The sequence below is a fragment of the Hyla sarda genome, chromosome 5 (genome assembly GCF_029499605.1).
Source record: "Hyla sarda isolate aHylSar1 chromosome 5, aHylSar1.hap1, whole genome shotgun sequence".
Classification (NCBI taxonomy): Eukaryota; Metazoa; Chordata; class Amphibia; order Anura; family Hylidae; genus Hyla; species Hyla sarda.
The window spans coordinates 71,159,390-71,175,457 of record NC_079193.1 but is presented as its reverse complement, the minus strand read 5'-3'; the positions used below and the strand labels follow the sequence as shown (position 1 = coordinate 71,175,457).

The 16,068-nt window shown below is 40.5% G+C and overlaps 1 protein-coding gene across 1 annotated transcript in view; it reads left to right on the top strand.

Annotated features, from left to right (window-relative positions):
• LOC130273220 (sodium channel protein type 4 subunit alpha B-like) overlaps positions 1-16,068 on the top strand; it is a 488,856-nt gene that overhangs the window by 210,142 nt on the left and 262,646 nt on the right. Inside the window, exons 8-9 of the mRNA XM_056519644.1 lie at positions 3,215-3,306; positions 9,485-9,724. Of these exons, the coding sequence (XP_056375619.1) occupies positions 3,215-3,306; positions 9,485-9,724 (332 nt within the window). The remainder of the gene's footprint in view (positions 1-3,214; positions 3,307-9,484; positions 9,725-16,068) is intronic.

The following is a 16,068-nucleotide window of genomic DNA, read 5'->3' as shown; positions in this document are numbered from 1 at the left end:
GAACGGTCTACCTCAGGAACTGGTCACAGCAGGAACAATTAACAGCTTTAAAACAGGATTAGATACATTCCTGGAACAAAATAACATTAATGCTTATGAAGAAATATAAAATCTCATCCCTTCCCCAATATCGCGCCACACCCCTACCCCTTAATTCCCTGGTTGAACTTGATGGACATATGTCTTTTTTCGACCGTACTAACTATGTAACTATGTCCTGACCACAGTGCTCTCTGCTGACCTCTGCTGTCCATTTTAGGAACTGTCCAGAAAAGCATATGTTTGCTATGGGGATTTTCTTCTTCTCTGGACAGTTCCTAAAATGGACAGCAGATGTCAGCAGAGAGCACTGTGATCAGGACATCAGAGGAAATTAATTTCTTTATTGCATTTCTCTTTAGTATACAGCCCCTAATAAGTACTGGAAGGATTAATATTTTTTAATAGAAGTGATTTACAAATCTGTTTAACTTTCTGGCACCAATTGATTTAAAGAAAAAAAAAGTTTTCCACAGGAGTACCCCTTTAATACTTGGTAGATGTGACACGGGTGGTTAGCACATAGTAGAAGTCAATAGCTTTACTTTCCAAAACTGAATTCAGAATAATCCAAAATGTAAATGCATGTTAAATTCATCTTTTTGCTTAACCAGAATATGAATTAGTTGCGGTTTCCAAATAATATTATTGTCTCCAATGTAACAAGCAACAATTGCTGGTAATTTATTGTCATACTTGTGTACAACTTCCAGAATGTTTAATTCATCAGATGAATGAATCACAGGACAAAAATAGAATAGTGAAGGTTTCTACAGGTTTCTCATTGGGGATAATTGCAATGTTTACTTTACATTTGTTATTGGAATTAGGCAAATTTAGTTTATTTTCTTGCTCTTCAAATAATGCAGTTCCCTTCAGCCTTGTAGTTGGGCACATTTGGAGGGTTTTATCAAAACCTGTCCAGAGAAAATGTTGCTGAGTTGCCCATAGCAACCAATTAGAGTCTTTCATTTTTGAAAAGGCTTCTGAAAAATGAAAGAAGGGATCTGATTGGTTGCTATGGGCAACTCCACTACTTTCCTCTGGACAGGTTTTGATAAATCTCCCCTATTCTGTGTATTAAAGAGCTGGAAACCTAGAAATGTGGTACTACACAGTAGTACATTTCTTATGTGTTTAACGAAAAATTGACACAAAGGTGTAAAAATATATATTAGTGTATAACACCCCTATATCTTTGGAACTGAGGCGTAACAAGAAATGAGGGCGCCCACTGCTACAAGGTGATAAACCTCTATGTATACTATGTATGTTGAAAATAATCATATCAAAAACAACTGCTCCGTTTTAGGTCAATTTTTACTTTACTATTTTAGCTGGTAATACCACTGTTAAAAGATTTTCCTTTAAAGGGAGCCTGTCATATTGAAAATGCTTTCCAAGCTACCACCTTACTATTAGACATCAGGAGGGACTAAGCAGAATGATACATATTTTTGCCCTTTGTAACCTCTTGATTTAAAGGGGTTATCCAGGAAAAAACTTTTTTATATATATCAACTGGCTCCAGAAAGTTAAACAGATTTGTAAATTACTTCTATTAAAAAATCTTAATCCTTTCAGTACTTATGAGCTTCTGAAGTTAAGGTTTTTCTTTTCTGTCTAAGTGCTCTCTGATGACACGTGTCTCGGGAACCGCCCAGTTTAGAAGCAAATCCCTATAGCAAACCTCTTCTACTAAACTGGGCGGTTCCCGAGACAGGTGTCATCAGAGAGCACTTAGACATATAAGTTTTTCCTGGATAGCCCCTTTAAATTCCTGCTTATTCTGGACTTAGGAGTCAATGATTGACCACCTTGGACTCCTTAGCCCAAATGAGCAGGAGTTTCAGTCAACAAGTTTTAAGTTATAATGACTCTTTTTCCTTAAAGGGAAATATCAATTTGCTGAAGTCGCCTAATTAATAACATGTTAGGGTTCATTCCCATATGCAGTGATCTGGTAAAGTTTCCCTCTAGCTTGGTAGAAAAACTGCCAGAGGTCCACTGTTGTCAGAACATATCTCATTGTGGTCAGTGAAATCATTCCTGGCAGCCAACATGCCAGTCGTAATACTGGACCGGTCCAGACATGGATAGAACACATCTTGTAGCATTTCGTATCTGAAATTATAATTACAAAATGGGCGAAAAGGCCAGATGACAACTAATGCATTTTTTATGCAGAAAATATATGGAGTGATTATTGACCAAGCAAGCCGATATCGCCCCAGGTAATAGGGCCAATGATCAGCTGACGAATCTGCAAATGCACATTCTTTAGCTCTTAGCTTTGTTCTGACCTACGTTAAAACCATGTTTTGTTGGCTGCGCATCTTCCATCTTATAAGGAATGTGCAGCAGAAAAATAACGCAGAAAGCCTCATGAACAATCAAGTGATCGCGTGTGCTGCCCTCCCTGTGCAGTGGTCAAGTGTTGTAATAGGCTCATTGACCGAGCGCCAATATCCATGATCTGCATATGTTCCTATTGCACATTGACTCATGTAATAGGGCCCTAAGATGGCTTATTCATTGTGACAGGTTTTCTTTTAATATATGCATAAATGCTATCATAAAATATAATTTTATATTTTGGGAACAGTCACCAATTTATACGTGACTCGTGGCTCTACACGTATCAAAATCAAATATTGTAGATGCGTGGCCTTTATGACTTTATTTGGTCTTCAGATGGACATGATATTATTGGCATCATACATAGTAATGTAGTAATAAAGTTGCGATGCCAGACCTCAGACCTCATTCACCCGCTGCAATAATTTACCATTGTTACCCATTTGTAATTTATTCATGACAACCCGCACTGGTCCGTAGAACTTTTCCATTGAATCCTCCTAAACTCATTCAAGGCTGGGTGACATTGGTATGTTGTCTCAGCGTTCATGCATCCATTCCTTGATTCCAAACTGTGGTTTGATTCTACAGGTATGTAACAGAGTTTGTAGGCAACCTAGGCAATGTTTCAGCTCTACGAACTTTCAGAGTACTGAGAGCTCTGAAAACTATATCAGTAATCCCAGGTAAGATCGCCCCCGCCTCTCTAGTTCTCAGCTACCGCAAGTGCTTCAGTCTTTGCCCTGTTTTTCCTCTTTTGCTGTCGTTGTTGGATGGAGTTTTGCTATTGTCTGTGTGTGACTTTCCCTTATTACAGATATGCCACTGAGTTTGTGGACCTGGGCAATGTGTCAGCTTTAAGGACATTCAGAGTACTTCGAGCTTTGAAAACAATCTCGGTCATTCCAGGTGAGGATTGGGTTAAACACTAAGGCTGCTTGTAAAGCCCACATACCATTCCTATTAACCAAACTGATGTCTCCCTGACAGTGTTTGACACTAAAAATTCTTCGGGAATGGTTCTATGTTGAGAATGCGACTTGTCTGCAGAATGAATAACTTAGACATTTTTATATTGATGAATGCTGCAAAAAAAATCTAGAATACAACCATTTTTAGAAATTCTAACTTTGAGTGTTTGTCACAAACCCCTCAGTGTTAACATATTGAGTAATGCACATTTTGGTTATAATAATCTCAGTCCATTTTAATTTCTGTATAACAATCCAAGAATCTGGTCTATAGGAAGGCCTCCTGACAGTCTCAAAGGCAGATGTTATTTTTTTTTTATAAAAAAATAATTTCTAACAATAAGGGTCTTTCAAAGACCCCCCCCCCCCCCCCAACACCCATTCAAAGAGAACCTGCCACAATGCACATGCAGCTCTATGGTGGGCATCATGTTATAGAGCAGGAAGAGCTGAGCAGACTCCTCCATAGTTTTGTGGAATAAAAAAATCTGTATAACCTGTTTTTTATTAATTTGCATTGCTGCTATTTACATGCTTAGGAGTCCAATGGGTGGTTCTACTATAGTCTTTCTGCTAGGAATTTCCATAACAAGATAGATGTCAGTTACCTATTAGAATGTCCACTGGACAATGCATTGAAAGGAGTTCAATGGACAGTATTATCAGCGATTGACAGCTATCACTTCATATAGGAAAGAAAATCATTGGATAGGACCACCCACTGGACTCCTAAGCGCAGAAAGAGAAAGCATATACTGTAAATGAATAAAATACAAGTTATACTAAATCTTCTCTTGCAAAACTATATATCAATCTGCTCAGTTCCTCAAACTCTATGGCATGATGCCTTCAGATTAGACCATGTTCAACGTCACAGGTTTATTTATTTTTTAAAACATACATGCTCATCTGGTTGATCATGTATGTTTATATGGGAGTCTGGAAAGAAAGCTTTTGACCAAACAAGTGCCTGGTTAGCCGCAATCTTATGTTCTTGTACAGTTAAAAGGGTTTTCCAGGAATAAAATAAAATCAAAGCAAATTTCTTCCAAAAACAGCACCTTTTCAGTGACATCCAGAAGAATTATGAATGCAGCTCTGGACCATAATACAATCAGTAACTTATATATAATGTATATCTATAAACAAGTTAAAATACTGTTTTGGGGTAGATATACTGTTTTGTTTATATTCTGTAAAAAAAAATGTAAATGTAAAAAAAAAAGTCCTTTATAACTAATATAATCCTTTATTAATAACAGAACCAAACACTGAAGTGCGGTAGGAGGTTAATTCTAGTATCTGAATTATAACATTAGAGAAGTCTTCTTTATTCTGCTGTGACTGTATTCTTGAGTGAGTCTATTAGCAGAACGAGGAACTCCTTCCTAATAATCGACTGTGAAACAGGAAAGCCCATCTGTAATTTCATACAGCATTAAACAAATACGCCCCTCTATTGAATACTAATCGAGCTCCGTTTAGGTCTGGGGAAGAGCAGAGTTTCCTTACTATTATCCTCAGTTTGACAACAAAATTGATTTTAGATGCTATTGCAACTCCTGGAGAAGGAATGCTTTGACACACACACAAAAAAGGAGGACTCTGTCCCTGTGTATTTATAGGACTGAAGGACATTCGGCTAATACGACAGTAAATCAGAGTGATGTTATAATTAGATTCCCAAAAGTTTAGGGAAAAACATTCTGGATCGGCACCACTAGCAGCTCTGCTAACCTCCATACATCCTGAAGACAAGTCCCGTTCAGCCTTAGTGCTTAACATTTCTGACCTGCATGGAAAGGTGATAGGTCTGCATGATGAAATCTGTAGGTAAACATCCATTCTCAGATGTTGGCAATCGTATATCAAACATTTATGGGGAGGCGTATTGCACCTTTTGCTTCTATGTTGTTTAAACATTCTGTTTGGTGCTCCATGCTAAATTATGCTAAAACCCATAAATATTTTAATAAGATTTTAACCTCCCCAGGTGCTTAAGTCTTAAGAACCACTCCTGAGGTTCCTTAAAGGGATTTTCTTAGTTAATATGATACAATCAGTGGGGGGAAGACACCTGGCACCCTCGCCGATCAGCTTTTTGGTGCTCGCACTACACAGTGAACAAGGCCAGTTGACTCTGTTCATTGCATAGTGGATGGGCCTGGTTACTGCAGCTCCTGTTTACTACACAGGGTACAGAGTCAATGGCTTCTGGCACTATTCATTTTGTAGTACAGTTGCCAAGCAGTTAATCTGTGGGGAGATGCAGGATACTGAAACTCGGCCAATCACTAGTGGTTTCTAGCCTGTTCTCTGGTTAGGATATCAGTCATTTAAACTGGATCGTTTACTATACCCATTTAATTTAAGGACATTTGTAATATTCCTTGCAAGTCTTTGGCTGTCTGCTCATGCTGGGAGTTGTAGTTTTGCGACATCTGGTTTGGAAACACTGCGATAGGGGGATTAAACTGATCAATGGAGGTCCAACAATTGAAACTCCCACCTATCAGGAGATTGGAGAACATTAATGTTGTGTAGCAGATGTGTTTTATTTATTTGGGGGGTAATTTTCCCTTAGCAATATTCCACGTTCTCATGATCATTGGGGGTCCAAGCTGTCCACCCCACCACCACCACCAACGTGTTTAGTAACTCATTTTTTCAGTTTTACAAAATACGCTTAGTGTGATGGGCCAACATGTACAAAATTACCCCCATACAGTAGTCCCTGATGGCCGATTCTGACCTTCTTCCTCATCCTCCCAGGTGTTGGTCCACCATTATCACTTATCCAGGATTAACAGAATAGATTCCCCAAACTCCTTCTAGAATGGAGCAGCAGCTGTGCATGGACTGCTAAAGATAACCAAGATAATTGACTATGTTTTCTCCTGCACCGTGCACCAAACTGAGTGTTCTTTTAGTTGGTCCAAAAATTATCTAAACTTTTTAAGGCAATGAAGTTGCAAAATTTTGCTCTGTCATGATGTACGTTGCCAACAACTGTTATAGATGGTTTAGATCAACGTCATATAGAATGACTATTATGAGGATGCCTTGTGGTGGAGAGTGGTTTGGGCTTCTGTCTTTCTCTGCTTGATGTTGCATGCTCCTAAATGTTTTCATTTTGTGTCTTTTTAACAATTTTATGTTCCATTTGAATTGTGCTATTCCAGGTGTGTGGAAAACATTTAAAATTGTTTACTTTCATGAAATCCTGACACATTGATGTGTAATTGAACACAAAAATGAATGTTGGATTCAGGGTGTTTGAATAATACAGTTCTAAAAAAAAATCCAAATTAAAATATTTTCAGCTTTTTAAGTAGTTTCAGGCTAGTTTATTTAGAATCAAGGTGAGCAGAAATCTCTAAGCTACCGTAGTGAGATCCAAAATCTCATCCCGTCAATATGATATAAAAAGGTGCTTTCCCCTTAAAATGAATCTGTCAGGTGAATGATACTGCCCTGATAGCAGAATATGATGTGAGAGTGGAGCTCTGTGATGTTTAGGTTTATATGATCTGGAGTGGGAGTCAAATAGGACTCCTAGGAGAAACTTTTAGAGTCCTGCTAACTCCGCCCACACAGGATGACGGACAGTTTATACTTTATACAAGGAAAGCTGTCAATCATCCTGTATAGCCGGGATTAGCAGGGTTTTTACTGTCTCTCCAAGGTGTCCTGTCAGGATTTACTCGGCTTTTTACTCAGAAAGTCCGCTCCAGATCACATAAACCTATACATCACAGAGCTTAAACATCTATCATATCTTTCACTCATATAGAGTCACATGAGTCACCTGCCATAAAGATAAAATCTCACTTTTATCACTATCAAATTATAGATTCACCTATATAGAATTAAGAAAAGTAATATAATATATGGTATTGTCAACGACAAAGAAAATCATTTTAAAGGGTCACTCCAAATAATGTTGTCCCACGTGTTCTTCACTGTTCGGAGTGGAAAGACATTGCCTACGCCGGTTTGTTGGGTTCCTACGGCAACTTCTGTTTACAAGCCCTATTCTAACTATTAGGACCCAGAACTCGCTGGACGCTGTACAGTTGCATTGTGTAAGCAGTGCAGACTGTGGAGAGTATGTGAGAGTCTGTGGGACAGCATCATGTGAGTGACTTGTTAAGTTTAGATTTAGCTTTTAAAAACAGAAACCTGCCTGGACACATTAGAAGTCATTGAAATCCATCAGAAACTCAGACTTAATTAGTATCCTTTATATAGTGGATTGTAATGGAAACCTCCTGTAAGTCTAAGTTGCTCATTTTTATTTATTGGTTGAGTCTGACCATATAAGAAGTAGATAGATAGCTATCAGACCTGGTGTCCGTGAAAACATCAATGTACAAATTCTTCTAAATTTCTATAAATCGTGGAGATGAGTCACGGCCAGAGAACACTGTCTCTGCTTATCTCCTTGGAAAACAATTGTATTGGAAATGTCAGGTTCACCTGACAATAGCTGTGTAGGCGCTATAGATGTTAGACTGTCAGTGGATCCTGGTGCAGCCAAATGTCAGCGTATGGACATCTTTTGTCCCTAACAACAAAGCTGTTAATAGAATTTTTCAAAACTGATAAAAAAGAGGCCGGCCATTCCATAATGTAATGTAGGGTATTCCATTTTTTTTTTTCCCAGTATTGTGCCCCTGATGCAAAGTTGTGTCTTTACATCAGGTCAAGCCCTCTATAATCATATGTTGTCCTGAGCCAAACAGGATCCCGGGAAAGGCTCAAGACAACTGTCATCCAGAGTCCAGAGGAATGCTGAACCTTGGGGGGGGGGCATGAAAAAACCAAAATGGTCAATCCACCCCACACAGGTAACACAAGGGGCACAATAATGAAATATTAAAACAAAAAACTGGAATATCCCTTTAAGATTTATTAAGGCAGCATTATTCATTATAACTCCAGCAAAGGTAAAAAAAAATAAAAATCAGCCAAAACTTTTACAGAAATCTCATAACAGATATCAGAAGAAGTCTCAACTTTAGTTGTCTTTATTTCTATCATAGCCAAAAGTATGTGGACATACAGTAGTTGCATAGTTTATACTTAAGAGATTATTGGCTTGTCATGACCCTGAATATCATAGTTTCAGCATGGTAGCTTATCAGATTTACACCTTGTTAATGTCTCTCGGTCAACTATAAGTGCCGTATTCTAAAATGGAAACTTCTAGGATGGTCAACTACTCTGCTTTGAGTTGGAGTGAGACCATTAAAGGGGTACTCCTTCCCTAGACCCCGCAATCTCGGCTGCGACACCCCAGACATCCGGTGCCCCACGATCTCGACTGCTATAGACTTGCATTGAGGGGGCGTGGCTGTGAGGTCACGAGCCTCTGGAGCTGCACCCGATGCTCTAAATGAATGCCAGGTGCAGCAGGGAGTTCGAGGGGGTCCCCAGTGGCAGGAACCCCACGATCAGACATCTTATCCCCTATCCTTTGGATGGGGGATAAGATGTCTAGGGACAGAGTACGCCTTTAAATGCTAAAGTGTTGAAGGCATAAAAATTGTTCGTTCCCTGTTGGAACAATAACTTTAATATAAGGGTTGTGCTGTGCTCCAGGAATCTTGGGATTGGGATTTTATGGGCATGTAGCTTTATGCAAAAATGAGATCATCAAGTACAAGCCAAGTGTAATTGGAAAGATCTAAAACACACCATCTTTGTATACTAAAACAAAGAAAATGAATTCTGTTGTTGAATAAATTGTGCCTCAGCACCTGGCATGGTTACAACTGAGTTTGGGTTTGGTGGATGCCAGAAGATGCCTATTGTCCTAATGCATATGCACCTTTAAAGTCTGGAGATACAGCAAAATTGGCGTTAATGACATATATTTTTTTGGAATGAGATGTTTGAATGTACACATACTTTTGGCTACATAGTATAGATGCCTACAGGAGTTTTTGCACAAAAGACTCTCTTTTGTTTTCTTGAATTACAAAGCTCCGTAGTTTGTACTCAAATAGACCAAAAAATCTGAAATCTTAAAACACTTCTTTGGACATAGAATTCTGAGTTGTTCTGTAATAAATTATATTTGTAGCTGCTAAATAATTGTTTATTTCCCTCAGGACTGAAAACCATTGTTGGAGCCCTTATCCAGTCAGTAAGGAAGCTTGCAGACGTTATGATTTTAACTGTTTTTTGTTTGAGCGTCTTTGCCCTGATAGGGCTTCAGCTTTTTATGGGCCACTTGAAACAAAAATGTGTTCGAAATTATACTGAGTTTAATCGAAGCCAATCGGACCTTTTTTTCTGGGGCATGGATAACACGTCCTGGTCGTCTTACGAGGAGTTCATCCTAGACGAAAGTAAGTTTTTATTTTATTTCCATTTTCTTAATGTCATTGTATTTTTGTTTAGGATATTTATTTTATTGTTATTTACTATGTTTCATGTACTGGAACAATGACGCAATATTCCGAAAATATTGCACCATGTCTGTTTAATGCCCAGTCTTCTGAGCTGAATAATATAAACCAAATCTAAGAGAATCTAAGGAGCTTGCTGTAAACTGTTTTATTATTGAATTTAAGAGAAAAACGGTGAGCTCCTCCTATGTAGAGCAGTATATTACAATCCTTGTCAAGGATGGATGTTGTCTTAAAGGGTATGTTCACACATTTAAATAAAAAAAAACCTAAAATGACAGAAAAAGAAGTGACAAGTCATTTTTTGCTGCCCAGTCCCTCTCTAAGGCCCCGTTCACACTGAGTAATTCAAGAGGAATTTACTCGAGTAATTCCTCTTGAATTCTCCTCTCCATATTAATGCACATCTCCTCTGCCCATTGACTTTAATGTTTTTTTCTGCTGTCCGGTTCACACTGCGGAAATTCTGGTAGCAGAATTCTGACGCGGAATTCCTTTCTGCTTGAAGAAAGAACATGTTCATTCTTCAAGCGGAATCCGCGAGCAGAAATCAATAGAAGTCAATGGTAAAAAAAATTCTGCCCGACATCGTTTTCAAGCGGAATTCAAGCGGAATTCTGAAAAGTAGATTAAATAGCCTCCTCCTTCATTCCACTTCATTTCCACATGGAAATTCCGCTTGAATTCCGCTTGATGGAGAAGGCAACAATTTCCTGACCGAAATTATTCCTTGTGAATTACTCTTGAATTCCTCAGTGTGAACATAGCCTAAAGCTCTCATTGAAATTGATTGGAGTTTGAGGACAGGACCCTGCTGTGCTGACCGCAGCTCAGAGGGACCCATGACGCAGCACTGAACACAGGTGTACACAAGTCCTAAAGAAAGGGAGACAAAACAGAGAGATGACCTTTATTAAAGGGGTACTCTGGTGAAAAACCATAAGCTGGGATCTGAGCTCTCTGTTCATGGTAGTGTTGAGTAGTGTTGAGCGGCATAGGCCATATTCGAATTCACGAATATTCGCGAATATATGGACGAATATTCGTGTTATATTCGCGAATATTCGCATATTCGTTATATTCTCGTTTTATTTTCGCATATGCGAACATTCGCTTATGCTAAAATCAGCATATGTGAATATTAGCATATACAAAATTAGCATACGCGGAAATTCGCATACGCGAAAATTCGCATATGCTAATTTTCGCATATGCGAATCTTCGCACGGCAGTCTCACACAGTAGTAATACAGCCTTCTTTACACCACACAAGCTGGAAGCAGAGAGGGGTGATCACTGTGATGTGTACTGTGAAAAAAAAAAATTACGAATTATAGTGCTATAATTACGAATATATAGCGCTATATTCGCGAAATTCGCGAATGCGCGAATAGTCGATATTCGCGAATAATATTCGAATTAAGAATATTCGTTAGCAACACTAGTGTTGAGCGGCATAGGCCATATTCGAATTCGCGAATATTCGCGAATATATGGACGAATATTCGTCCTATATTCGCGAAAATTCGCATATTCGTTATATTATCGTTTTATTTTCGCATATGCGAAAATACGCCTATGCGAAAATCAACATGTGGAGATTAGCATATACAAAATTAACATACGCGAAATTCGCATATGCGAAAATTAGCATATGCTAATTTGTGCATATGCGAATATTCACACGTCAGCCTCACACAGTAGTATTACAGCCTTCTTTACACCACACAACCTGGAAGCAGAGAGGGATGATCACTGTGATGTGTACTGTGAAAAAAAAAAAACAAACAAACAAACAATATTCGTAATTACAAATATATAGCGCTATATTCTCGAAATTCGCGAATTCGCGAATATGCGATATTCGCGAATAATATTCGAATTGCGAATATTCGCGAGCAACACTATTCATTGGTCCTTTCTCAGTGGGAAATGTTTCTGCTGTGACCTTTGGTGCTCATGAAATGGGTGTCGGTACTAGAGATGAGAGAACTTACAGTAAATTCGATTTGTCACGAACTTCTCGGCTCGGCAGTTGATGACTTATCCTGCATAAATTAGTTCAGGTTCCAGGTTCTCCGGTGGGCTGGAAAAGGTGGATACAGTCCTAGTAAAGAGTCTCCTAGGAATGTATCCACCTTTTCCAGCCCACGGGAGCACCTGAAAGCTGAACTAATTTATGCAGGATAAGTCATCGACTACAGAGCCGAGAAGTTCGTGACGAATCGATTTTCTGTAAGTTCGCTCATCTCTAGTCGGTACCCTAATATTTTTGATTCGGTAATAAGATATAAGGTAGAAAAGTTTGTAGTTTAAAGGTAATCTGTCTGATCTATGCCATGGTCAGAGCTTAAAGGGGTACTCCAGTGGAAAACTAAAAATTTTTTTTAAAATCAACTGGTGCCAGAAAGTTAAACAGATTTGTAAATTAAGAAGAAAGCAGGTAGATGCCAGCGATTATGAAACTTCACCTTTATTGGAACCACGTAAAATCATCGACATGGAGAGACAAACATTTAAAATTCCAGGAATCAGCGCCAAGCATGATGCGTTTCAGGTCATGTGACCTTTCATCAGATGCATCTGATGAAAGGTCACATGACCTGAAACGCGTCATGCTTGGTGCTGATTCCTGGAATTTTAAATGTTTGTCTCTCCATGTCGATGATTTTACGTGGTTCCAATAAAGGTGAAGTTTCATAATCGCTGGCATCTACCTGCTTTCTTCGTATCCATGGAGGATTTTATTGCCGTGCGGTGGCCGGGTGAGCTGACTACTCCTCTACTTTGCTCCAGATTTGTAAATTACTTCTATTAAAAAATCTTAATCCTTCCTGTACTTATTAGCTGCTGAATACTACAGCGGAAATTCTTTTCTTTTTGAAACACAGAACTGTCTGCTGACATCATGACCACAATGCTCTTTGCTGACATCTCTGTCCATTTTATGAACTGTCCAGAACACCATATGTTTGCTATGGGGATTTCCCTTTATCCTGGACAGTACCTAAAATGGACAGAGATGTCAGCAGAGAGCACTGTGCTCATGATGTCAGCAGAGAGCACTGTGTTTCAAACGGAAAAGAATTTCCACTGTAGTATTCAGCAGCTAATAAGTACAGGAAGGATTAAGATTTTTTAATAGAAGTAATTTACAAATCTGTTTAACTTTCTGCCACCAGTTGATTTAAAAAATAAAAAATAAGTTTTTCACCAGAGTACCCCTTTAAGTATATGTCCTGTTCTCTTATGTCAAGCTGTCCTGTATTTAGCCCCTACTTCCTAGTCCTTGTACAGTGGAGAATGTGCTACCACTTAACCATTCAGGCCGTTCAGAAGCCTGGTCAAGTAATGTGATAGCTATGTTAGTTCTATCAATGAAATCAATTAACTATTTGTAATACTTTCTGACTTGTGTTTACTGTTGCTTGTTTTATCTTAAAGGGAAATGTTCTTTAATTTATTTTTTATAATTGATTTCATTTTTAAAAGTAATTTTCAATTGTGTTACATGTGCTGTGAAAGAAGATTAAATTCCCATGTGTGAAATGCAGATTTTTTTTTAAGTGATACATTGCTAGGGGACATTATGTGTTTTGTGATTTATTTTTTCTATTACAATCATGCTGGAGAAGTAGCATTTTTATTTTGTATAGAGAGCAGACATATTAATCATGCCTCTTTTATTTCAATTTTTTAAATCTTTTATTTAACACTTTTATACAATACATTATAGTTTGTTGATGTGTTGTGTATGTTGATATTAATACATCGTTGTCACGATGCCGGCTGGCAGGTAGTGGATCCTCTGTGCCAGAGAGGGATTGGCGTGGACCGTGCTAGTGGATCGGTTCTAAGTCACTACTGGTTTTCACCAGAGCCCGCCGCAAAGCGGGATGGTCTTGCTGCGGCGGTAGTGACCAGGTTGTATCCACTAGCAACGGCTCAACCTCTCTGGCTGCTGAAGATAGGCGCGGTACAAGGGAGTAGACAGAAGCAAAGTCGGACGTAGCAGAAGGTCGGGGCAGGCAGCAAGGATCGTAGTCAGGGGCAACGGCAGAAGGTCTGGAACACAGGCTAGGAACACACAAGGAAACGCTTTCACTGGCACGATGGCAACAAGATCCGGCAAGGAAGTGCAGGGGAAGTGAGGTGATATAGGGAAGTGCACAGGTGATCAGACTAATTGGAACCACTGCGCCAATCAGCGGCGCAGTGGCCCTTTAAATCGCAAAGACCCGGCGCGCGCGCGCCCTAGGGAGCGGGGCCGCGCGCGCCGGGACAGGACCGACGGAGAGCGAGTCAGGTACGGGAGCCGGGGTGCGCATCGCGAGCGGGCGCTACCCGCATCGCGAATCGCATCCCGGCTAGAGGCGGTATCGCAGAGCCCCGGGTCAGTGGATCTGACCGGAGCGCTGCAGTGAGGAGAGTGTAGCGAGCGCTCCGGGGAGGAGCGGGGACCCGGAGCGCTCGGCGTAACAGTACCCCCCCCCCTTGGGTCTCCCCCTCTTCTTAGAGCCTGAGAACCTGAGGAGCAGACTTTTGTCTAGGATATTGTCCTCAGGTTCCCAGGATCTCTCTTCTGGACCACAACCCTCCCAATCCACTAAAAAAAAGGTTTTCCCTCTGACCTTTTTGGATGCCAGAATCTCTTTGACGGAGAAGATGTCCGAGGAGCCGGAAACAGGAGTGGGAGGAACAGATTTGGGAGAGAAACGGTTGACGATAAGTGGTTTAAGAAGAGAAACGTGAAAGGCATTAGGAATACGAAGAGAAGGAGGAAGAAGAAGTTTGTAAGAGACAGGATTAATCTGACACAAAATTTTGAAAGGACCAAGATAGCGTGGTCCCAACTTGTAGCTAGGGACACGGAAGCGGACATATTTAGCGGAGAGCCATACCTTGTCTCCAGGGGAAAAAATGGGAGGAGCTCTTCTTTTCCTATCCGCGAACTTCTTCATGCGTGATGAAGCCTGTAAGAGAGAATTTTGGGTCTCTCTCCATATGATGGAAAGGTCACGAGAAATTTCATCCACAGCGGGCAGACCAGAGGGCAAGGGGGTAGGGAGGGGGGGAAGAGGGTGACGGCCGTACACCACGAAAAATGGGGATTTGGAGGAAGATTCAGAGACTCTGAAGTTATACGAGAATTCGGCCCATGGTAGAAGATCTGTCCAGTCATCCTGGCGGGAGGAAACAAAATGTCGTAAATAATCACCCAAGACCTGGTTAATTCTTTCTACTTGTCCATTGGATTGAGGATGATATGCAGAAGAAAAATTTAATTTAATCTTGAGTTGTTTACAGAGAGCCCTCCAGAATTTAGACACGAATTGGACGCCTCTATCCGAGACAATCTGCGTAGGCAACCCGTGAAGACGAAAAATGTGTACAAAAAATTGTTTAGCCAACTGAGGCGCTGAAGGAAGACCAGGAAGAGGAATGAAATGTGCCATTTTGGAGAATCGATCAACGACCACCCAAATAACAGTGTTGCCACGGGAAGGGGGTAAGTCAGTAATAAAATCCATACCAATCAGAGACCAAGGCTGTTCGGGGACAGGCAGAGGATGAAGAAAACCAGCGGGCTTCTGGCGAGGAGTCTTATCCCGGGCACAGATAGTGCAGGCTCGCACAAAGTCCACAACATCCGTCTCCAGAGTCGGCCACCAATAGAAGCGAGAAATGAGTTGCACAGATTTCTTGATGCCCGCATGACCTGCGAGATGGGAGGAGTGACCCCATTTGAGGATTCCGAGGCGTTGGCGTGGAGAAACAAAGGTCTTTCCTGGAGGAGTTTGCCTGATGGAGGCTGGAGAAGTGGAAATCAGGCAGTCAGGAGGAATGATGTGTTGCGGAGAGAGTTCAATTTCAGAAGCATCCGAGGAACGAGAGAGAGCATCGGCCCTAATGTTCTTATCGGCAGGCCGAAAGTGAATTTCAAAATTAAATCGGGCAAAGAACAGAGACCACCTGGCCTGGCGAGGATTCAGCCGTTGGGCAGACTGGAGGTAGGAGAGGTTCTTGTGATCGGTGTAAATAATAACTGGAAACCTTGATCCCTCCAGCAGATGCCTCCATTCCTCAAGTGCTAATTTAATGGCTAGAAGCTCTCGATCTCCGATGGAGTAGTTCCTCTCCGCCGGAGAGAAGGTCCTAGAAAAAAAACCACAAGTAACAGCATGCCCGGAAGAATTTTTTTGTAGAAGGACAGCTCCAGCTCCCACTGAAGAGGCATCAACCTCCAATAGGAAGGGTTTGGATGGGTCAGGTCTGGAGAGCAC